Source organism: Nuphar pumila, chromosome 6 (genome assembly GCF_984573655.1).
Source record: "Nuphar pumila chromosome 6, dmNupPumi1.hap1.1, whole genome shotgun sequence".
Lineage (NCBI taxonomy): Eukaryota > Viridiplantae > Streptophyta > Magnoliopsida > Nymphaeales > Nymphaeaceae > Nuphar > Nuphar pumila.
The window spans coordinates 16,037,199-16,062,228 of NC_143254.1; the positions used below are offsets into that span (position 1 = coordinate 16,037,199).

Genomic DNA, 25,030 nt, shown 5'->3' on the forward strand with positions numbered 1-25,030 from the left:
ATACGGATTCAGATTTAACAGATCCCCATCTGACTCTAAATCCAAACACATATCTGATTATGCTAGATCCAATTAGGTCAGACTCCGTGAATCATAAATCTAAACCAAGCCCAGCCCATTCACATTCCTACTTGGATCCCAGATTTAAGAACCCATACAATATAAGCCCATGATAAGATGCAAGATAATCAAATGCCAAAACTCAGATCCCTCTAAAATGAGGATTTGAGATTCAAATTTTAGTTTAGAAATAGAGGGTCCCAGGGTGCAGATCTTCGGATCTGATATCCGAAGGATTTAACGCACCTATAGAGATTCAACTAGAATTTCAATGACTTTTAAAAGGTGACAGATGAGGTTTTAGAGGTGCATCTGCAGTGCCTCGCGGTTTTACCCGTCTCACAGGCCTAAGCCTCTTTAGTAGGCAGAGAGAGAGAGAGAGACCATGAAAAGGCTAAAACCTCTAAAAACAAGTGTTATCTAGGCTTCCAAGTTTTTCTCAATTGAAAATAAATATATATTTTGGACAAAGAAGAAAAGAAGAAATTAAAAACATTAATTTCACGCACAAAATATAGGGACATTTTTAACATTTGGTTAGGAAAATGTAATATATTTAAAAATAAAATTGATGCTTCCAAACAGTCTATGTTAACAAGCGTGTTCTGTCATTTCCTGCATCATAAGGTACTTAAAAAAATTCACCATCCAACCTGCCCGCACGTGAAAAACGTGCACATACACAGCTTTCAATTGGGGCAACTTGGATTTAGCTAGTATGCATTAAGGGAATGGACAATCCTGTGAAATTCATAAACAGCAACCAACACTGATGTATGGAACAACACTTGTCTCTCATTTTCTCCTGAAAACTATTACCATTGCAGTACAATTATCCTTGCAACGCCGCTCACGAACAGCTTCTCGAACAAGGCGCTTACTCACAGAAGTTGCAGATAGGCCTTCCTGCAGATGCAACGTAACATATTTAAGTTCTCTTCTTATGCTAAGAAGTCCATCTTCATGTCAAGCAACTACCAAGTCATAGATCACTTGGAAATTTAGCCTAACCGATGCCAACAGGAACAGATGCATGTGCAGGTCAAGCGTGTGTCTAGATTTGACCCAAGGCACTGATCAATAATTTATACGGGCAGGTTAATTCCAACCCACACGGAGCTGGTCCTAACCCAAATCCAAATGAATTTACTCTGAACCAATTTGATCAAACCTAAACGCAACAAGATTCAACATGAGTGAGCCCTTGTTGGCTTTGACTGTGGCTGTGAATTGGAACGACTATAAGGGATGTAAAAGGTATTGATTTGGGCTAGATTGGTAGACCCTCACCAGCTCCAAATCCATGAGATAAATGAGTAGCAAATATCTTCATAATACTTTTCACAAGAGATCGACATTTTTATCTGAAATGCAAGTTGTCCTTAGCAGGAACCATGACATATGACCAACAATTCAAGAGAAGGTTGAAAAGGAAGTTAGCTCCAGGGTAGGGTCATACGTTATTCTTTCATCTATATCATTGCCTATTTCAGTCGGAACTACAAGGTTATGCTAATGCAAAAAGAGGACAAAGTTTCAATCTTCTAAGAGTCACAGTATATAATTCAAGGAAGATACGTAGACAAGCTTGCAATAACAACAAAACGAAGTTACAGCACTGGTAAAAATATGATTACCTTCAATAATTTTCCAACAAATTCAACAGCATCACTTGGTCCAAAAACCTGGAGTCCACTAGCCAGTGATGAATGGAAGATGACATCAAAAATCTTGAGCAATATCACACAAAATAAAGGATCACAGAACCTCCAATTAAATGTGGAGAACATACCCCCCATAGCCCATCACAACCGAGGATTACGAACTGCTCTTTTTCTGTTATATCAAATGAGTGAACATCTGGAACGGAGGAAACTCCAACCTGGAGGTTAGTGGGAGGTGCACAAATTCAATTCACTTGCATGATAAGCCATCGAAGGGCACAGTCATGACATATAAGTTCAAAAGGCATAATTGGCTATCTATACTTCCATATGTTTATAGCATAATCACAGATATCGCCGATAAATATCGTGATATTAAAGCTGTAAAATAGAAAAACGATATTAAAAGTAAAATATCATGATATTTTCAAAATATCAGCAATTTATATCTATCCTGATAATATTGCTATCCCCAGCAGCTGTTACATTTTCAAAACTGTTAGTGAAGGGTATTTGGGGATTTTTTGAAGAAAAAAAAGGGATACATATGTCGTTATTGGTTTTTTAACAGGTTACTTTTGGTATCAATTTTATAACTTTATCCTTTAGGGTTTTAACTTTTAAGTCTTTTAATGTAAAGGGGTCTTTTGACCTTGACCACCGATACTCGGCACTCATGGCTGCGACAGGGAAAGAAAGAAGGAAGAGAAAGAGGAAGAAAAGGAAGAAAAGAAGGAAAGAATGAAAGAAAGAAAGAGGAAGGGAAGGAAGAAAAAAAGGAAAGAAAGAGGAAGGGAAAGAAGAAAAGAGGAAGGGGGGCTCTCGGTGGCTGCCCTGCAACAGGGGAAGAAAGAAGGGAGGACGGAAGGAAGAGAAGGGAAGAAAGAAAAGAAAGAAAGAAAGAGAAAGGGAAGGGGGTCTCTCGGTTGTCATATTATGGCTCCTTTGCTTTACATCTATTTTTCTTTTTTTTAATTTTTGTTGTTTTATTTTTTAAATTTTGAGATTTATTGAAAAACCTATAATATCCAGATATTATACATCGCCGAGATATAGACAATACCGATATTTGTGACTATAGTTTATAGACAAACTTGAATCATCAAATCATATAGGGTTATAGATCACCTCGATTGATAAATGAAAAATAAATGTGAGAAAAGAATGGTTTCAAGAAACGAAACTTTCATAATTCTAATAATCTGAACTATATTACAAGTCTTTGTTTGTGAGTATGTACCCATTTCTGTCTCCATTATTTTTTCAATTTACACTCTTCTGTTATATTGCCTGAAATTTTTTCTTATATAGTTCGTTCTTTTAATGTACCAAAAATAAAATCTTCAATAAATGTTCTTAAACTTTTTGGTTGAAAATGAGGTGTATACAAAAAGTACTGGAAGAAGCAATGGTTCAGGTGAAAACCAGAATGACCTAGTATGAATGGTATAACCACCAATATCAGCAATATTTTAAAAAGAAATTTTTTAAAATATATATAAATTAAAATATTGCAATATTTGTAATATATCACTATTATATGACATCATTATAGTTCTGTGATGTTATCATGATATTTTCTGAGAAATTCATTATTCAACTTTTAAATTTTTAAACTTCCAAATTTTTATTTGTTCATTTTTAAATATCTGCACGCAATGGTTCAGGTGAAAACCAGAATGACCTAGTATGAATGGTAAATATCAGCAATATTTTGAAACAATAATTTCGAAAAGGAATTTTTTTAAAAATTTAAAATATTGCAATATTTGCAAAATATCACTATTATATGACATCATTATATTTTTGTGACATTATCATGATATTTTCTAAGAAAATCACTATTTAACTTTTTAATTTTTTAAACTTTCAAATTTTTATTTGTTCATTTTTTAAATATCTGCACGCAATGGTTCAGGTGAAAACCAGAATGACCTAGTATGAATGGTATAATCACCAATATCAGCAATATTTTGAAAAGGAATTTTTAAAAAACATAAAAATTTAAAATATTGCAATATTTGCAAAATATCACTATTATATGACATCATTATATTTTTGTGATATGGTCATGATATTTTCTGAGAAATTCATTATTCAACTTTTTTATTTTTAAACTTAAAATTTTTTATTTGGTCATTTTTTAAATATCTGCACGCAATGGTTCATGTGAAAACCCGAAGAACTAGTATGTATGGTATAATCACCAAATATCAGCAATATTTTGAAACAATCGTTTTGAAAAGGGATTTTTAAAAAACATAAAAAAATAAATATTGCAATATTGCAAAATATCACTATTATATGTCATCATGATATTTTTGTGACATTATCATGATATTTTATTAGAAAATTATTATTCAACTTTTTAATTTTTAAACTTTTAAATTTTTATTTGTTCAATTTTTTAAATATCTGCACTTTTCCAGACAAAAACCACTTTTCAATTCTCCTGATAAACCCTTTCCAAGATAATGTTCGGACCATTACTGAGAAATATGGTTAGAAAAAAAGTCATACGTCCTAACACCAAAAAAGTGCATGGTAGATATAGTTTGATTTGATTGACAAAGCACCTTTTCAGGAAGATATAAAAACATTAGAAAAATAGTTCATTGAGTTGGCTTAATTAAAATTGCAACCAAATGCAACGTGTTGTAGATCATATAGCAGAAGAATAATTCAATTTTTTGAGAGAGATATGGAAAAACATAAAACCAGGAAGAAATGAATGAGATGATATGGAGGATGAAACAGCCAAACAAAATATATAGAGACATCTGATGGTTCTATTAGTGACAGTCATTACATTAACAGTGATCTGACTAAAATAGAATATAAATGCAAACATCATAGTTCTGCCATGTCAGCAAAACTAGGGGAAGTGAGGGAGAGAATCTACAGAAAATGTGGATGACCAATGAAAATAATAGACTTTATAGGTGGCAGCACAAAAATACAGTAACTTTTTTCTGACCTGACTTCATACTCAAGGATCTCTGTCATTCACAGCCATTAAAATCATGAAGGCAAACAATGTGCTTATATAAAGTTTTAATCATATTCATGGCATATTAAAGGCATGAAGGTTATAGGCTTTTTTGCCTTTCATTTCTCCAGAACTTTAAAATAGCAACATCTTTTAACATGAAACCATCCATCAATTTATGTTTAGTTTGGCAATCCTGTACAGTTGTGCTAGTTATTATTCTTCCAACCATGCTTCAGTTTTCTTCACATCACGATTGCTGATGCACTACGTCTTCATGGTAGAGTTGGCGAGTTTGACTCCCAAAAGGCTTTTCTTATTTGTTGTAACCAGTTACAATATGATATAAACCTAACAATATCTGCTAAGCAGATAAAAAGTCATAAAACTATGTAACTATGTCACATGGGTGCGGGTGCGGGTGTGGGTGCGGGTGCGGGGATTCGGCACTTCCAAAAAACCCAGATGCGGGGGTGCGGCAGGGGCAAAATTGTAAATATATATAAGGGGGGCACTTCCAAGAATTTTTTTTAAATTCCACAGCCCATTTCATAGGGCAAAAAAAAAATTTTTTTTAAAAATCCAAAAAAATGGACCGAAATGGCCCTGGGTGAGGTCAACACACCCAAGGTCGGGTTGACCGCACCCGCATTGAGTCGCGTCGACGCGGGTGCGGCACCCTGCTAGCCGAATCCCTGTGACATAGCTATGTAAAACTCCAAATATACGGCCATACATGATCCAAGTCAAGGAAATGACCTTAATCATCGTCCATAGTATGAAGATATAGGGGCTGCACCCCAGAAGTAAGCTATTCAACCTGATGTACCTAATAGCCAAGTCTAATCACACAGGACTTGAAAGACTAGGAGTTAATTTGGAAAACAAGGAACAACTGTTTCAGGCTACGCGTTGTATCTATTTTCCAGATCACAAACCAACTAAAATCAAACTTGTACATCCCAAAAATCAAACTGAGGCTCCAGAAGCAATGCAACTTTGTCTTGCTGAAACCAACTTCAATTCCTTGCCACGAAAGCATGGGAAGATGCATAATGCATTTAAAATCAAAACACAAAATCTATATTGGGCTATGATCATAATCTAACTTTGTTTTAAAGAAAAAAAAAACAGAAAGCTGTTTAGATTAAATGTATCCTTTTGTAGTATGTATACACATACATATATATGTATATTGTTATTTGTACATATCTATGTCACACGGACTCGGCTAGGGAGGTGCCGCACCCGAGTCGACACGCCCCGACACGGGTGCGGACACGGGTGCGGCTTCGGACTCGGCCCGGACTCGGTCAACGCCGAGTTGGACTCGGTCAACGAGTCAAGGCCGAGTCCGTCCACATTTTGGACTCAGTCAACTTTGACCGAGTCCAAAAATGTCCATTTTTAAGACAAAAAAAAACATTTTTTATATATCTTTTTTTTTAATATATAACCAGACTGTGCAATGCAGTTGCACAGTCACAGACTGTGCAACTGCAACTGCACAGTCACTGCACACAGTCTGTGACTGTGCACAGTCTGTGTGACTGTGCACAGTCTGCACAGTCACAGACTGCATTGCACAGACTGTGTGCACAGTCTGTGTGACTGTTTCACAACTTATGTAAAAATATGTATAAAACACGATAAAAGGTAACCCAACCATTTGAGGTAGCTAAATAAATGCTTTTCCAGTTTAAAAAAATACTAGTTTCACAAGTATTAGAAAAGCTAGCTTAAGAACTACCATAAAGAAATGGGAGTGCCAAATTGAAACTTTCGAAAAAATTAAGGTCATAGTTTTGGCTACTTAATTTACTGCAGACTTGAAGTTTACTATTACAAGTCAATTTAAATTATATTTGTACAATGATAATATCCTTTTATCTTATATAGTTTTGGCTACTTAATTTTAATTGTTTACTAGAATTATTGTTATATATATATATAGCCGAGTCCCCGTGTCCAAAAATTTTGAAATTGCGCCGCACCCGTGTCGCACCCGCACCCGCACCCATGTGACATAGGTACATATACATATACTTTCACATGTAAATGCATATATATTTTTATATACATACAATATATATATATATATATTGGGGACAGTCAAACAAGTTGACTTAGTCCCAATGGCTAAAAATGCAGCCGTTGGGAGGCTTCTCCTTGTTGGCTATTGAAAGGACTTCCTCTCCTTGACTTCTTTCTCCCTTTCTCCTCTACAAATAAAAGGGGTGTGTATATGTGTAAGGTAAGAGAGTGATGGGTAGTATTAGGGTTGTGTATTATTCTTCAGAGTGCATTGTAGTGAGGCTTGAATGTAATTTTATTTTGTATTTCTTTTAATGTCGATTATGAATAAAATTATTTGTTTACATTTTGATATGTGTATTTTAATTCTTAAGTTTGTTGTTTAAATGTATAATGTTTTGAGTCTTGTAGATCATCATAGAGTGCATTGGAATCTGCACCATTTCGTGACATGGTATCAGAGCAAAGCATCGGTCTTGGAAAGGATTTGTATTAATAAATGAAATGGATTCAAAGATTTCACATTCTGGTATGTATCTTTGGCTTCTTGTTTTTTATATGTAGGGTAAGTTTTAAAAAGGAGTTATGTTAAAAATAAAAACTATATTTTGCATATGCTTTTACACACTCATTTTATTTGATCAAAAATATTTATTTTTATATTGTGTCTTATTGTGTATCCTCTTGTGGGATTTGTGATTGTGTTCGTTTAGAACACCTATTTTTTGTTCCCTTTGTGGGTATTGTGAGTGTGTTCCTTAGAGAACACATTTGTAGTTATTCACTGAAGTTGAATATGTGGCTTCTTATAATATTATGTGTTTTGCAAAATACTAAAATTTATATTTCTTACATATGTATGGACTATCTTTAAATTTTTTTAATATATTATGATGTGATCAAGTATAATCTTTTATCGTGGTCTATTTCTAATAAGGCATTTTTTAATGTTATTTCATATATATTTGAGCAATATTGCTCTATTAAGTAAAGATTATTTTCAAATGACACGTGTTGGAATAAGATTTTTTTTTTGGTATATTCCTTAATTATTGAAAGGCATAAGCATGACTTGTTATCGTATAAAAAAATATGTTTATCTTTTGTGATTTATCTCTTGTGTATTGATATTCTACATTATGTTTACTAAAAAATGTTACATTATGAGAAAAATCTTTGGTTTAGTGTGATCATATATGTGTGAATATATGTAAATCTATATAGCTCTTTGGGAATTTTCATTTGATTGTCTTCAATTGCTTCGTAATAGACTTATGATTTAGCTCTAACTTCTAAGTGATATGTGTTTTTGTCTCTTTAATGAGATTTATTGATCTTTTGTATGTGATGTGCTTAGTGCACTTGGTTCTCATTGGTGGATTTATGATCTTTTGAAGGATTCTCAAACTTCATAATTCCACCACCTCTATGAAGAGTGCTTATATTGGGCATAACTCATTATTTGCTTATTGAAGATTATGAAAATTGTCATGAGACATCTTGTATTGCATATAATTGCATCCATTGACATATTTTTGTGCATATGATTGCACTGATTTTTATACTAATGTTTTTACCTAATTTTTTTTTGGATTTGATTTGAAACTTGTCTTTTTAAATCGGATATTTGATATGAACTCACCTATTTGGAAATTGAATTATGTGAGTATTGCCTTTTTATAGCATTTTGATTTGTCCATCACAAAATTTTATATGATACATCATCTTGTTTGGCCTTGTTGTTGGGTCAAGGTTAGTCGTTAAGGTGAGTTGTGTGTGCATCTCATGTCATCTTATCAATCTAGATTTTCAAAGGTTATGAGTGATGTGTTGTTACTTGTCTTTTGTCTGATTGATGATTGATTGGCCTCTGAACTCATTACTATTGGTATTCTGAGTTAGCCGTTGAGGTGAGTTATGCCTGCACCTCAAATCATCTTATCAATATGTAATTATCAAAGTTTATGTGTGTCGTGTTGACACCAGACTTTGATCTGATTGATAGTTGATTAGCCTCTGAATCCATATATGCTTTTTTTTATTTAGAGATGCTTGTTGGGATGAATTGTGTGCACCTCATTTTATGTTTTAGAATGTGAACTTATGGTTTGGCTTTAACTGACAGTTGTTTGATCTCTAGATCTGAGTGTGGTGTTTCACTCATTTGTTGTATAGCCACTATTATTATGGATGCTTATAACTTTGTTTATATGTGATGGCTATCTATTTTTTAAACCATGGTGTTTCGAAAGATTGTTAAAATTGATATTTTTATTAATGACATTAGTGTGTTTCCATTACAAGACTTCTTACCTCGGGTGTCTTCTTTTTTATGTCTCTTATCTAAGTGTCACTATATGTATACAAGAGATGTTTATTTACACCTTCGTGTGTGTTTTTAGCCCTTTGTTGGCATTGAGATTATACTCTTGATCTAGTCGCTGCTAAACTTGATTTTTTAGTGTCATTATATGTAGACAAGAGATGTTTATTCACACTTTCGTGTGTGATTTTAGCCCATTGTTGGCACTATACGCTTGATCTAGTCGTTGATACACTTAATTTTTTAGTGTCATTATATGTAGACAAGATATGTGTATTCACACTTTCGTGTGTGATTTTTGCCCTTTGTTGGCATTATGTTCTTGTTTCAGTCGCTGATACACTTATTTTTAAGTATCATTATATGTAGACAAGAGATGTTTATACAGACCTTCGTGTGTGTCTTTGGCCCTTTAGTGGAATGATGATTATGCTTTTGTTCTAATCGTTGATACACTTGATATGTGAGGTTTGGAGGCCTAGGAGGTGATTGCTTGTGATGGTTAAACTAGTGTTTTAATTTGCAAAATTCATTCATTATAATGTATGAGATTTTTTTAAATCTATTCATAATTTTTCTGAACTCATTTTTTCTTTTATGAGAAATTGTTGTTGAAATATTTTTATACATTTTGCATTGTTACCCATAATTAATTGTCTTGCATAATTTGCATAAGGTTATGTTTTTCTCCAAGCATGTATTCAATAAACAAATATATATTCTTTTTTGTTTATGTTACCCTTTGTTGGCTCTTTGTGTTGTCCATAGTAGACTTGTACTTATGCACTTTTGTGCTTGTATTGTGCCTTTGTATCTTTGTACTGTCAATGCTTGAACTTGTACGTGCTTTTGCACTTTGTTTTTTTGTAAATTCTGCATATTTTATTACATGCTTTTCTAAGCATTCTATTAGTAAAATTTCTTATGTGTATGCTTATAGTGGCTATTGTGTGTATTTGACACTTGGTATTATCTTTTGAAAAATTAATGTTTCTTTAACACTCTTGTCTTTTATGTTTTTCACTATGTAAAACTGTCTTGTAATTTTAACTCTTTTGTGAGGTCTTTCTTTAGTAATTATGTCTTTTATGTAATAAATATATGTGTATTCACTTTAAATAATGCATGTTTTTGTATGATTAAAATAATAAAAAATTATTGTATTTGAAATTAATGATTTGTTCACTTTAAATTATGTTAAATTAAATAGTTTTTATATTGTGTGCTTGGTCATCCTCTCTCCATAATATATAGCTAACATAATTATCATTTGAAATCTTCTAAGATATGTTTTTTTTGTATAGTTAGATGTTTTGTTAGCTCTATTTACAGGTTCTCAAGAAGTGATGATAAATTAAAGATCCCTGTGTAACGGAGCATATGATAGAGCACCTCCTGAAAAAAGCAATGAATGAAAGAAATTGATGAAGACAAATGATATTTTATGCAATGGGTTGCTTATTTGTATTTGCAAACTTTCAGTGAGTCACTTAAAGTTTGAGGGGAGTGTTAAGATTACATGTATCCTTTTGTAGATATACATATACACATAAGTACATATGTATATTGTTATTTGTATATATACCTACTTGCGTATATAGTACAGTATATACATATACATTCACATGTACATGCATATATATTTTTATATACATACAATATGTATATATATATATATATATATTTATTATAATATATATATATCGGGAACTAAGTCAAACAAGTTAACTTAGTCCCAACGGCTAAAATTCTAGCCGTTGGGAAGCTTCTCATTGTTGGTTATTGAGAGGACTTCCTCTCCTCCTCTCCTGGACTTCTTCCTCCCTTTCTCCTTTATAAATAAAAGGGGTGTGTTTATGTCTAAGGTGAGAGAGTGATAGGTAGTATTAGGGTTGTGTATTATTTTTCTAGGTGTATTGTAGTAAGGCTTGAATGTAATTTTATTTTGTATTTCTTTTAATGTCCATTATGAATAAAATTATTTATTTATATTTTGATATGTGTCTTTTAATTCCTAAGTTTGTTGTTTAAATGTATAATGTATTGAGTCTTAGAGATCATCGTGGAGTGCATTGGAATCCGCACCATTTCATGACAAGCTACTCTATCGAAAAGGATATAATATTGCCATGCCAATAATGAAGGCACTGATAGAATGAGTACTTGAAGCTTTCATTTGCTAGGATCAGAAAATCTCAAAGAAAACCTTTTTAAACTGACGATCTCCAAATGCTCTAGACACCTCAAGACGGCCTTGCAATCTGCCATTGGGACCCACAGAACCACCAGCCTGTAAGAAAAGAAGCACACAATCAATAACAAGAGAAATCTTAAGAAACTAAAACCAAAACAAACATTGAAGTAACATTTATCAAATTTTTGCTTGCAGCCATAAGGCAACTTTTTTTTTTACAAACATGTCACATATCCTAAACATAGAGTCCAACAAAATAAAAAATGAGTAGTCCATTCATTGTTGGCATAGCTAGCTATATTATAGCAAGAAGCTAAATAAACAAATATTTTCCCGCCCCATAAAGAAAAGCATCCACCTAACACTCGGTATGTTATAGATCCTAACAAAGAAACCATATAAGGGGGCAGGTTCAAGATGTTATTTGTTTTAACTTAATTCCATGAAAGCAAGAGACAGCTACTCAATGTTTCCTCGTGAGGCAGCCAATCCAATCCTGCAGCTTCTTCATATATAGATATATCTCCAAACATCCAATTGTTGTATCTATAGAATTTTCTGCTATTTAAGATTTTATTGAAATGTGACACATTTTCTTTTCCTTTTCTTATGCCTCTTTAGATGTGTAGCTTATTTTGCCTCTACAAAGAATCGTGAAGCTCATAGAGGTGCATCAACCAAACCACAAAAGAAATGGCAAGTCTAGGTCTTACCTTCTGAATCCGGGCGCGTTCTTGTGGATAAATGGCTTTATGCTCTCTTGTAATAACAATTGCTTTTAAAAGGCAGTTTGTTCCAGCCTGTTCGTTTTGTGATCCATCCCCAACAGAGGAGCGAGCTAAGACTGCTTTTGCATCTCCAATATTAGCAACTATAACCTATAATAGTTTGAAACAACATAAGTTACTTAACACAAAAGATTTGCTCAAACATCAAATCAGCAAAATTTGCCCCAAAAAACCCTGAATTACCAGCCAAAGGTTCAATAGAGAAACAATAAAATCAGAACACAAAAATCGAAAACCTGCTTAAATTTTCAACCTAACAATAACTCACATATGAAATTCTGGATGTTTCTCATCATAGTAGAACTGTAGAAGTATAAGCAAAAGGTTATGCACCAAGAACTTTTGAATCACATGAAGCACAAAAGAAAAACAGAAAACAAGAAATAGGCAAAATCTGTGCAAGGAAACAGACATAACACATGCAAAATGTAGTATTGATGGATAAAGTTCCAAATGATAAGTGAAATTATAAAAACACAATGAAGATTAAACATTCACCTTATCACAAGCACCAAAGTATTACACTTGCATGAGCCTTAAGGAACCGACCCTTAACCTATAAGATGATCTATGATTCAATTACATGTATAGAACTGCAAAAGTAGATCATTCCTTGACTTAAACTACCCTCCTAGAATCATATAATAAATCATTTTTAATGGAGTGAACAAACTTTTCCAATGGCTTACAATTTCTAACTTCTCCCCTTCCTAGCTAATCTAGAAATACAAGTTAATTTGCCAGGCACTGTTTCCCACGACCCCAATGTAATTCTAAGATTCGAAGCTTGCTGCTTGTTACCATTTGGTGAGAGACGTTCTTTAAGGAGAAAGTGAAAGGAATTCATTCAAAAAATCAGCAGAAGATGAGAACAGTCCTGACATTTGGTGTCTTCATAAGATCAAATCAATAAAAAAACAATAGAAAACTGGGATATCCATAATGCTGATTTAGAACTGTCACATGAATGCTACACAAGTGCCCATGACCACCTCTACCACATCCATATCCTGAATAGCTGTTGGGCCCAATATGAACAACACCATCAGTACTGCAAGAAGGGGTGAACAATGATATGGAAGGACAGAACACCTCCATGTGAAAAAGCAGGATTTATAGGTTTTCTGGATACAAGATTACTGCTGTATCACAATGAACAAGTGTAGTTAATGAAACTTATATCACTCTCACAATTGCCACTAAAGTTAGCAGGACAAGGTCTACATAATTCAAAATGTATGCTAGTGTTAAAGGGACCTTGAGCAACTAGCAACACATGATATTTAGGATATGAACAAAGTCTAGAAACCTTAGCATCATAGCTGATTATTTCTGAAATAAGAATAATCCAATTCCTGAGTTTCTTAAACTTTCCTAAAAAGTTAGTGACAATGTTAAATTGTACATATATATAATTATATATATGGTGTATGTATATATATATATATATATATATATATATATATGTGTATTTACATATGTACATAATTCAAAATGTATGCTAGTGTTAAAGGGACCTTGAGCAACTAGCTGTTAAAATGTAAACTGCAATATATATATATATATATATATATATATATATATATATATATATATATATATATTATTTAATATTATTATATTTTCTTTTATTATTTTCTTTTTCTATTTTTTTATTTTCTTTTTTAGCATCTAGTTCAATAGAAACTAGATATTTTGATCCAATCAAGTTCCTGTTGGAACTTGACTGTGCAAGTAGCTGTTGGACTGTAGTCCAACAGCTATAATAAATGTTGTTGGACTATAGTCCAACAGCTATATTAAGAGACGTTGGAATCCAACGTCTCTTTTTGGAGAGCTCAAAATGAGCTCTCCTCTCTCTCCCATTTTTTTGTATATATAGGGGTGAACCCCTTCAATGTAAATAACCATGCTTCTTAAGCATTTTGTTCATGAATAAAGTATTATTTATTTTTCAAGTGTTCTTCCCTTTATACCCTTTCAAGGGTCATGCTTGTAGTGTCTCCAATAGACACTTGTTTGTGAGTTATTTGTGCATTTGTTGAAGACCACCATTTCATTACATGGTATCAAAGCTACGAAATCCTTAGATCTTGAAGTGCTTCCGCCTCGATTTCCGTGCCACATTTACAAAAGGTGTTTCATCACCTTGTTCTTGGCTCAAGAAGATTTGTTTGAAGAAAGGCGAACTTGTGCTACAAAAAAAAAATGGTTTTGTATCCTCTCTTATTCCTTTGTCTACTCTTTTTCTTTTCTTTTTATTTTTCTCTCTCTATCCTCCTATTTATTCCTCTCTTAACCTTGTAAAAGATGGATGACAATGATAAGATCACCATCATTCCTATGAAGCTAAATGATACTAACTATGTAATGTGGGCTTCGATTATGAAGCACCACATTTGGGGAAAAGGTTTATGGGGTATAGTGGATGGTTCCGATTTGGAACCTAAACTATCTCTTACCAAGAAAGAGGGTGATAAAGAGGTTCCTCTAACGGAAGAAGAGAAGAGTAAGGCGTTAGCCACTTATGAAAAGAAATGGAAAGAATGGAGGATAGGGCATGCAAAAATTATGTCATGGCTCATCAATAGCATAGACATTAAAAAATGCTCTAGTCTAGCTAAGTTTGAGCATGCCGATAAGGCTTGGGAATACCTCAAAAACATGTATTCCCTTAAAGATATTGCACATGTATGCAATTTACAAGATAAAGTTCGGACAATGACTCAAAAAGATAAAACTATTCGAGAATATTATAATGAGTTGTCCGAACTTTGGGAAGAGTTGGCTCTTCTTGAGCCCAAATGGCATTGTGCCGAAGACATCGAGCTTCGCCAAAAGCAACTCGATATGGAACATTTCTATCAATTTGTGAATGGTCTAAGGCCGGAGTTTGAATCCACCAAATCGGCCCTTTTACATCGTGGAAAAATTCCTTCTATTGTTGATACTATAGAAGAGCTCACTATGGAGGAAAATAGACTTAGAAAAAGTACTCCAAAAGTTGATGATGACTCCGTTTTAGCTGTATCTAGACCGGGGAATCATACTCGTACTTACAAGCCGCCTCATTTTGGAAGGCAAAACAGCGACTTTGATAAAAGAAAAGTTATTTGTCATCATTGTCATGAACCGGGGCACTATAGGCCTCAATGTCCAAAGTTAAAAAGAAGAGAAGAAAAAAGAGTTGCATCTGTTGAATCTGAGTCAAAAGATCAAGATGCACCTGTGTCTATGGCTCAACTGATGGAAATCCTTAAACCTCTTCTCAAAGGGGTATCCTCCTCAACCGAAGCCTCAACTGGAGCGGCAGTTGCATCTTTCTCCGATCCAGGTAACTTTCCTTGGCTTTTAGATTCTGGTGCTTCTTTTCATATGACCCCAAATGTTAATAGTCTATCCGAATGTCTTAAAAATGACTCAAGTGTGTCAAAGGTTTTTACAGCCGATGGCACATCTCTCGAAGTAAAAGGAATAGGATGTTTTGAAAATCTTCAAAAATCCAAAAGATTTTTTATCCCAGAAGTTAGATATATCCCTAAACTTAATTTGAATCTCTTATCTGTCTCGCAAATATCTGATTATGGATGTAATATCTCCTTCTCTTCTCATGGTTGTTGGGTACAGGATCGCCAGTCAGGGAAGCTGATTGGGGAAGGCCATAGAGAAGGAGGACTTTATTACATGGACTTTTTGGAATTACCCAAGAATGCATTTTGTTATAATATTCAGAAATTAGAATTGGATTTATGGCACAAAAGACTTGGTCATCCTCATATGTCTAAAATTCAATATTTTCCAAGTTTGGAAAAATTTTGTAATTCTGAAAATTTTTCTTGTAAAGACTGCATTCTTGGCAAAATGAAAAGGTTACCATTTCTTAGTAGAACTTTTGTTTCCTCACGACCACTTGAGTTAATACATTCGGATGTTTGGGGCCCCGCACCAGTTATTTCCAAAGGTGGTTATACATATTATGTCATTTTTGTTGATGACTTTTCTAGACATACTTGGATTTATTTTCTTAAACATAAATTTGATGTCTTTGCTAACTTTCAAATATTTCATAAAATGGTTAAAAATAAGTTTCAAAATGATATTTCTGTTTTTCGCACTGATTCAGGGGGAGAATTTATGTCCAACGAATTCAAAGACTATCTCAATTTACATGGTATTACACATCAAAGATCATGTCCACACACTCCACAACAGAATGGCCTAGCCGAACGCAAACATCGGCACATTATGGAAACTACTAGGACATTGCTAATTGCAAATCAAGTTCCAAAAAGTTTTTGGGCTGAAGCGGTCCTAACTGCCACCTACCTCATTAATAGGATGCCATCTTCCTCATTAAAGAATACAACTCCAATAGAAAAGCTTGTTAATTTAACTCCAGATTATTCTAGATTAAGAGTCTTTGGATGCAAATGTTTTGTTTTCACCAACAGAAATGATAAACTCTCTCCTCGTGCAATCCCATGTGCCTTTTTAGGATATGCTGATAATCAAAAAGGCTACAGGTGTTTCGATTTTCAAAATGACAAATTATATGTGTCAAGAAATGTATCTTTTTTGGAAAAAGAAAGCTTCTTTGAATTTGAAAAATCCAAGGATGTCACTGAATACTCGTTTTTAATTGATCCAACTTCAAAATCCAATGAATGTGATGTTGGATGTGACCTTGACAATGATCAAAGTCCTATTGTTGTTGAAAATGATGATAATGAAGAGCAAATCCATAGGGATGTTAGTCTACAATATTCAAGACGTAGAGAGCAAAATCTTCCATGTGCATTACAAAAATACTCTGAAGTCTCACCTAGAAGAACGTCTAGAATCTCTAAACCTCCAGAAAAATTTGTGTCTTATGAATCTTTTTCACCCACGTATAGGGTCGCCATTACATTAATACAATCATATGTTGAACCATCATCCTATTCTCAAGCAAAAAATCATATAGAATGGATAGAAGCCATGAAAATAGAGTTGGATGCACTAGAAAAGGCCAATACTTGGACGATACAAGATATCCCTCCGGGTAAGAAACCTATAGGTTGTAGGTGGGTATACAAAGTCAAAACCAAAAGTGATGGGACCCTAGAAAGATATAAGGCCCGTTTAGTAGCAAAAGGATATGCCTAAGAGTATGGCATCGATTATGAAGAAACATTTGCTCCTGTGGCCCGTATGACCACTGTTAGAACTTTAATAGCCTTGGCCTCCATTAGAACATGGCCTATCTTTCAATTAGATGTCAAAAATGCTTTCCTGAATGGGAATCTCGTTGAAGAAGTATACATGGAAGCCCCACCTGGTATTAGTATCCCTAAGGGTAAAGCTTTTCGTCTAGAAAAAGCTCTTTATGGTCTTAAACAGGCTCCAAAAGCCTGGTATGACCGATTTAGTCATGTTATGCTTGATATTGGTTTTCAACCTTTTTTAACTGACACTGCTTTGTTTGTTAAGAAATCTAATGCAGGCATCATTATTCTTCTTCTCTATGTGGACGATATGATCATCACCGGAGGCGACAAACATGGAGTTGCGAATATCAAATCTCTTCTTAAAACTCACTTTGAAATGACTGACTTAGGTTTATTAAGATATTTTTTAGGCATTGAAGTTGCTTATTCCCCTCGGGGGAATTTGATATCTCAATCTAAATTTGCTCTTGATATCGTTTCCAGGTCTGGAATTACAGATGATAAGAAAGTAGACACTCCAGAAGTTGTCAATGTTAAAATGAAAATTGATGATGGAGAACTTCTTGATGATCCTACTCCTTATAGACAACTTGTTGGAGTTCTTTCTTATCTTTTCATTACTAGGCCAGATATAACTCATGCGGTTCATACAGTCAGTCAGTTTCAGCATGCTCCCACCTCCGTGCACATGGGAGCGATTTTGCGTATTATTAGATACTTAAAATCCTCTCTTTCACGAGGACTCTTCTTGTCTGCTTCATCTTCATTAAATTTAATTGCATATACTGATGCTGACTGGGGAGGTGATCCCAATAATAGACACTCAACTACTGGTTTTTGTGTGTTCCTAGGTGAAACCTTAATTTCGTGGAGATGCAAGAAGCAGCAGAAAGTCTCTCTTTCCTCCACCGAAGCTGAATACAGAGCCATGGCAACCACCACTATGGAGGTTGTTTGGCTCAGACGATTGCTAGCGGATATGGGAGCTAAAGCAACGCAAGCTTCAAAGATGTGCTGTGACAACAAAAGTGCGATCTACATTGCAAGCAACCGGACATTCCATGAGCGCACTAAACACATTGAGATGGACTGTCACTATGTCAGAGAGGAATACTTACATGGAACCATTGATCTGCCATATGTTACATCAGAATATCAATTAGCAGACTTCTTCACCAAGCCTCTCGCTGCTCCCAGATTTCACTTCCTCTTAGACAAACTTTCGCTCATTGTACCGTAAGTTTGAAGGGGAGTGTTAAAATGTAAACTGCAATATATATATATATATATATATATATATATATATATATATATATATATTATTTAATATTATTATATTTTCTTTTATTATTTTCTTTTTCTATTTTTTTATTTTCTTTTTTAGCATCTAGTTCAATAGAAACTAGATATTTTGATCCAGTCAAGTTCCTGTTGGAACTTGACTGTGCAAGTAGCTGTTGGACTGTAGTCCAACAGCTATAATAAATGCTGTTGGACTATAGTCCAACAACTATAATAATAAATGTTGTTGGACTGTAGTCCAACAGCTATATTAAGAGACGTTGGAATCCAACGTCTCTTTTTGGAGAGCTCAAAATGAGCTCTCCTCTCTCTCCCATTTTTTTGTATATATAGGGGTGAACCCCTTCAATGTAAATAACCATGCTTCTTAAGCATTTTGTTCATGAATAAAGTATTATTTATTTTTCAAGTGTTCTTCCCTTTATACCCTTTCAAGGGTCATGCTTGTAGTGTCTCCAATAGACACTTGTTTGTGAGTTATTTGTGCATTTGTTGAAGACCACCATTTCATTACACTAGCAACTCATGAACCAACCCTGGTGATAATACTTATGACGACCGACACCTAATATTTAGGAATATGAACAAAGTCTAGAAACCTTAGCATCATAGCTGATTATTTCTGAAATAAGAATAATCTAATTCCTGAGTTTCTTAAACTTTCCTAAAAAGTTAATGATGATGTTAAATCGTACATATATATATTTATATATATGGTGTATGTATATATATAATATATATTTATATATGTGAATTTACATATGTACATACGAATGTATGTAAATGTGTTATATACATATATATATATATATATATATATTAATATATGTATCTATTTATTTTCCTTTATTTTTATTTATTTATTTATCTAGTTCATTTTAAACTAGAGGACCAACTCATCAGCATTTAGTTGACTAGTCTTGGAGTTGTTGGAGCTAGTCCAACAGCTACAAATAAAGCCATTGGACTAGCTTCAACGACTCTATTGAGTCTCCCTTCCCCCTCTTCTCTTGTGTAAAAATAGAGGTTATCCCCTCTCTCAACATATACATGCTTCTTGCATGCTTTGTGATAAATAAAGAGATTATTTGTTTTTTAGCTCTTTTGTGGATACCCCTTGTATGGGTTTTGGTTGTGTCTTTGATGGACATTCGTTGTCCTTGTTCACTTGATTCATTGGTGGACATATTGTGGTTGTTTGAAAAGCACTTGTTTCCTTACATGGTATCATAGCAAGGTTGCTCTTGAATCTTGAAGATTACTTGTCCCGTTTTCCGTGCTTATAGAAGCAAGAAGAAATCTTTTGTTCTTTGGTGGTTCAAGTGTTCGTGTGATTGTGCATTTGAAGAAAAACGTGGTTCATTGGCTTATGTGATTTCACTCAAAGTTCATGGTGCAGAGCTCGTGCTAGTTCTTCCCCTTTCCTTTATCATCTCATCTATTTATCCCTCTCTCTCTTATCTCTTGTAAAAATAGATGACAATGAGAAAGTCACCATCATACCCATGAAACTTAATGATACTAACTTTGCAATGTGGTCTTTAATTATGAAGCACTATATTTAGATAAAGGGATTGTGGGGACTAATAGATGGTTCCGATCCAGAACCCAAACTAGTCCTCACAAAGGTAGTGAATGGAAAAGAAGTGTCTCTTACGGATGGTGAGAAGGATAAAGCATTAACCACTTATGAGAAAAAGTGAAAAGAGTGGAGAATGGGGCATGCCAACATCATGTCTTGGCTAATCAATAGCGTGGATATTAAGAAATGCTTTAACCTGGCAAAGTTTGAGCATGCAAATAAGGTTTAAGAATATCTTAAGAATATGTATTCTATTAAGGATATTGCACGTGTGCAATTTGCAAAACAAAGTTCGGATTATAACTCAAAAAGACAAAAGTACTAGAGAATACTAATGAGTTGTCCGAACTTTGAGAAGAGTTGTCTCTTCTAAATGGCATTCTGCCAAAAACATAGAGTTCCGTCAAAAACAACTTGATGTGAAGCACTTTTATCAATTCATAAATGGATTAATACCAGAGTTTGAAAGTACCAAATCGAATCTTCTCTGTAGAGGTAAAATTCTATCTATTGTTGACACTATTGAAGAGTTAAGTACGGAGGAGAATAGGCTAAAAGGGCACACTTTGAAAAATGAAGATGACTCTGTCTTAGTCATCTCTAGACCAGGAAACTACATGCACCCTTACAAACCACCACCTCATTGGAAACAAGCCAATGAATATGAAAACAAGCTAATGAGTATGACAAGAAAAAAGTTATTTACTATAATTGTCATGAACCAGGATACATTAAACCTCAATGTCCAAAGTTTAGAAAAAGGGAGGAAAAGAAGGTAGCTTCGGTCGGTTCTCCACAAGAGTCAAATGACGTAAAACCTCATGATGCACCCGTATCCATGTCTCAACTAATGAAAATTCTATAACCTCTTCTTAGAGGGGCATATTCTTCAAATGGAGCCTCAAATAGAGTTGCAGTCTCATCATTGATCCCGGTAAAACTCCTTGGCTTCTTAATTCTAGTGTTTCTTTTCATATGACTCCCCATAGTAAAATTCCATCTGAATACCACACCAACTCAAGTGTGTCAAATGTTTTTATAGCCGATGGTACATCTATTAAAATAAAATGAGTAAGAAATTTCAAAAAATTTCAAAACTCTAAAAAATTTATTATTCCAAAAGTTAGATATATTCCTAAGTTAAACTTAAATCTTTTGTTTGTTTCACAAATATATGACCATGGATGTAATGTCTCATTCTCTTCTGATGGTTATTGGATGTAGGATCGCTAGTCAGGAAAGCTGATTGGGAAAGGCCATAGAGAAGGAGGCCTTTGCTACATGGATTTTTTTTAAAATACCCAAGGATAGTTTTTGTTGTAATGTTTAGAAATTGGATTTAGATTTGTGGCACAAACGACTTGGTCATCCTAGCATATCTAAAATCCAACACCTTACAAGTTTGGAAAAAATTTGCAATTCTAAAAAAAATTATGTGTACGGATTGTATTATTGGTAAAATGAAGAGATTACCATTCATTGAAAGAACGTTTGTTTCTTCCAGACCACTTGAGTTAATACATTCAGATGTACGGAGGCCAACACCAATTACATCAAAAGGTGAATATGCGTACTATGTGGTTTTTGTTGATGATTTTTCTAGGCATACTTAGATCTACTTCCTTAAGCATAAATATGAAGTCTTCTCACATTTTTCAAATATTTCATAACTTAATCAAAAATAAATTTAAAAGGAACATTTCTATTTTTCATATTGATTCAGGAGGAGAATTGTTATCAAAGGAATTTAAAGATTATTTAAACTTGCATGGTATCACACATCAAGGATCTTGCCCTCACACACTACAACAAAATAGTTTGGTCAAACGAAAACGCAAGCACATTATGGAAACAATCAGAACTTTACTAATAGCAAACCAAGTACCAAAAGAATTTTGGGCTGAAGCAGGCTTAACTGCTATATATCTTATTAACATAATGGCATCCTCATCTTTGCAAAATATAACACCAATTGAAAAACTCTTTAAATTAGTTTCAGATAGACTACGAGTTTTTGGGTGCAAATGTTTTGTTTTTACTAATAGAAATGATAAACTTTCTCCGCATGTCATTCCTTGTGCCCTTTTAGGTTGTGCAGATAACCAAAAAGGCTACAAATGCTTTGATCTTAAAAATAAAAAATTATATGTTTCTAGGAATGTTTCCTTCTTAGAAAAGAAAAGTTCCTTTGACTTTGAAAAGGGTAAGGAAGTAACTAAGTATTCCTTTTTATTTGATTTAATATCAAATTATAATAAATATGATTATGAATAACCTTGACAATGGCCTTGATATATGTGAAATTGATAATGATCACGATGATGTGATTAATGAAGAGCAATCCCATATGGACAAAGACTATTTCCAGTATTATAGGCGTAGGGATCCCAATCACCCATGTGCACTAAAAAAGTATTCTGAACCAATTGAAACACAAATCAGGTCATCTAGGATTTCTAAACCGCCTATGAAACTTGTATCCTATGACTCTTTTTCTCCAAAATATAAGGTGTTCATTGCTTTAGTCCATTCATACCTTCAACCTATGCTCAAGCTAAAGAACATCCAGAGTAGGTAAAAGTCATGAGGATAGAGTTAGAAGCTTTAGAAGGATGTTCAACAAGGAAAGAAACCCATAGGTTGTAGATGGGTATATAAGGTTAAAATCAAGAGAGATGGAACTCTTGAAAGGTATAAAGTTAGGTTAGTTGCTAAAGGATATTCTCAAGAATATGGCATAGAATACAAAGAAACCTTTACTGCAGACAATTGTTAGGACCCTAATAGCCTTAACCTCAGTTAGAAGATGGCCTATATTCTAAATGGATGTAAAAATGTCTTTTTTAACGAAACCTTGGTTGAAGAGGCTTATATAGAGGCACCACCTGATGTTAATATCCCTAAGGGTAAAGTTCTTCGTCTGGACAAAGCTTTTTATGGTCTTAAACAAGCATAAAAAGTTTGGTATGATGGGTTTAGTCAAGTTATACTTAATATTGGCTTCAGAACTTTTTTAACTAACACTGTCATGTTTGTTAAAGCTTCTAATGCAGGTATTATTGTTATTATTCTCTATGTGGACAATATGATCATCACCAAAGGAGATAAACAGGAAGTTGAAAATATTTAAAAAATTCTCAAAAAAAAAATTTGAAATGGTTGATTTGGGTTTATTAAAGTATTTTTTAAGAATTGAAATTGCTTACTCTCATAGAGGGTACTTATCGTCTTAGTCTAAATTTGCCTTTGACATTGTCTCCAGGTCTGAAATCACAGATGATAAGAGAGTTGATACCCAAGAAATTGTCAACACCAAGATGTTATTTGATGATGGAGAACCACTTGAGGATCCTACTCCTTACAGGCAACTTATTAGAGCACTCTCTAACCTTTCAATTATTAGACTTGATATAGCACACGTTGTACACACAGCTAGTCAATTCCAGCACGCTCTTACTTATATTCACATGAGAGCAGTCTTGTGTATTATTAGATATCTTAAAAACTCTTTTTCTCGAGGCCTTTTTTTGTTTGTTTCATCTTCATTAGGTTTAATTGCTTATATTGATGCTAACTGGAGAGGTGATCCAAATAACAGACACTCAACCATGGGTTTTTGTGCTTTTCTAGGTGACTGTCTGATTTTGTGGTGATACAATAAGCAGCAGAAGGTCTCACTTTCATCAATTGAGGCTGAATATCGGGCTATGGCAACAACAATGATGGAAGTAGTCTGACTCAGAAGATTGTTGACTAATATGGGGGTTCAAGTAATTGGTGCCCCGTGCATGTGTTATGACAACAAGAGTGCGATTTACATTGCCAGCAATTGAACTTTTCATGAACATGCTAAACATATTGAAATGGACTGTCACTATATCCTGTAAAGATACGAAGAGGTTTTAATCACGAACCAAAAGTCCACTAATCTTCAACTTGAGTGGATAACAAAAGTGTTCTCTTAATGAACACACTTACAACACTCACAAAAGGGGACCACAAAGTGTTCTAAAATAATACACTCACAAGCCCCACAAAGGGGATACACCACAAGCTAAAAAATATATTTTATTCAATCAAAAAATTGTGTCAAAAAGCATACATAACAAAGGGGAGAACACCCCTATTTATATACAAAAGGAGAGAGGAGGTGGAGGTTAAAAGGAGAGAGAGAGAGAGAGTATTAGAAGAGTGGGAGCTTTGCTCCCAACGGCTAGAACTTCTAGCTGTTGGGAGTAGTCAAATCAGTTTGACTCTCCCACTATTATATATATAATTATATTGTTAAATAATATATATAATATTATATATATATATAAGTATATATACATGTACATATACATGTATATAATACCATATATACAAGTATAAATATATATACAATTTAACACGTTCAAGAGGAGTATATTCATAGGACTATTGATCGGACTTATGTTACATCAAAATATCAGTTAGCAGATTTCTTCACCAAACCTCTCGTTGCTGCCAGATATCACTTTCTTTTAGACAAACTTTTGGTTATTATACCGTAAGTTTGAGGGGGATTGTTAAATTGTACATATATATATATGGTGTATGTATATATATAATATATATTTATATATGTGTATTTACATTATTAGTGTTTATGCACCTCAAGTAGGTTTAGATGATTCCACTAAGCGTCAATTTTGGGAAGATTTAGATGGAGTAGTCCAAGGGATATCTTATGGAGAAAGGCTTTTCATCGGCGGTGACCTTAATGGGCATGTAGGCATTAATAGGGATGGATTTGAGAGTATCCATGGAGGCTATGGTATAGGAGAAAGAAACGATAGTGGAGAAAGGTTTTTAGATTTTGGTTTGTCCTATGATATGATCTTAGCAAACACTTGGTTTAGGAAGAGG

The 25,030-nt window shown here is 33.9% G+C and overlaps 1 protein-coding gene across 2 annotated transcripts in view; it reads right to left on the reverse strand.

Moving 5' to 3' along the window:
* Positions 1-597: 597 nt before the first annotated feature.
* LOC149834099 (Protein phosphatase 2C family protein) overlaps positions 598-25,030 on the reverse strand; it is a 43,403-nt gene continuing 18,970 nt past the window's right edge. Inside the window, exons 6-10 of one of the 2 annotated variants that reach the window (XM_090011212.1) lie at positions 11,978-12,142; positions 11,277-11,360; positions 1,853-1,942; positions 1,698-1,745; positions 598-966 (exon numbers count right to left, since the gene is read on the reverse strand). In XM_090011212.1, coding sequence (XP_089867338.1) covers positions 856-966; positions 1,698-1,745; positions 1,853-1,942; positions 11,277-11,360; positions 11,978-12,142 — 498 coding nt within the window. In that variant the 3' untranslated portion in view covers positions 598-855. Of the gene's footprint in view, positions 967-1,697; positions 1,756-1,852; positions 1,943-11,276; positions 11,361-11,977; positions 12,143-25,030 lie in introns of both variants that reach the window. The other variant, XM_090011213.1, reaches the window with a different exon arrangement.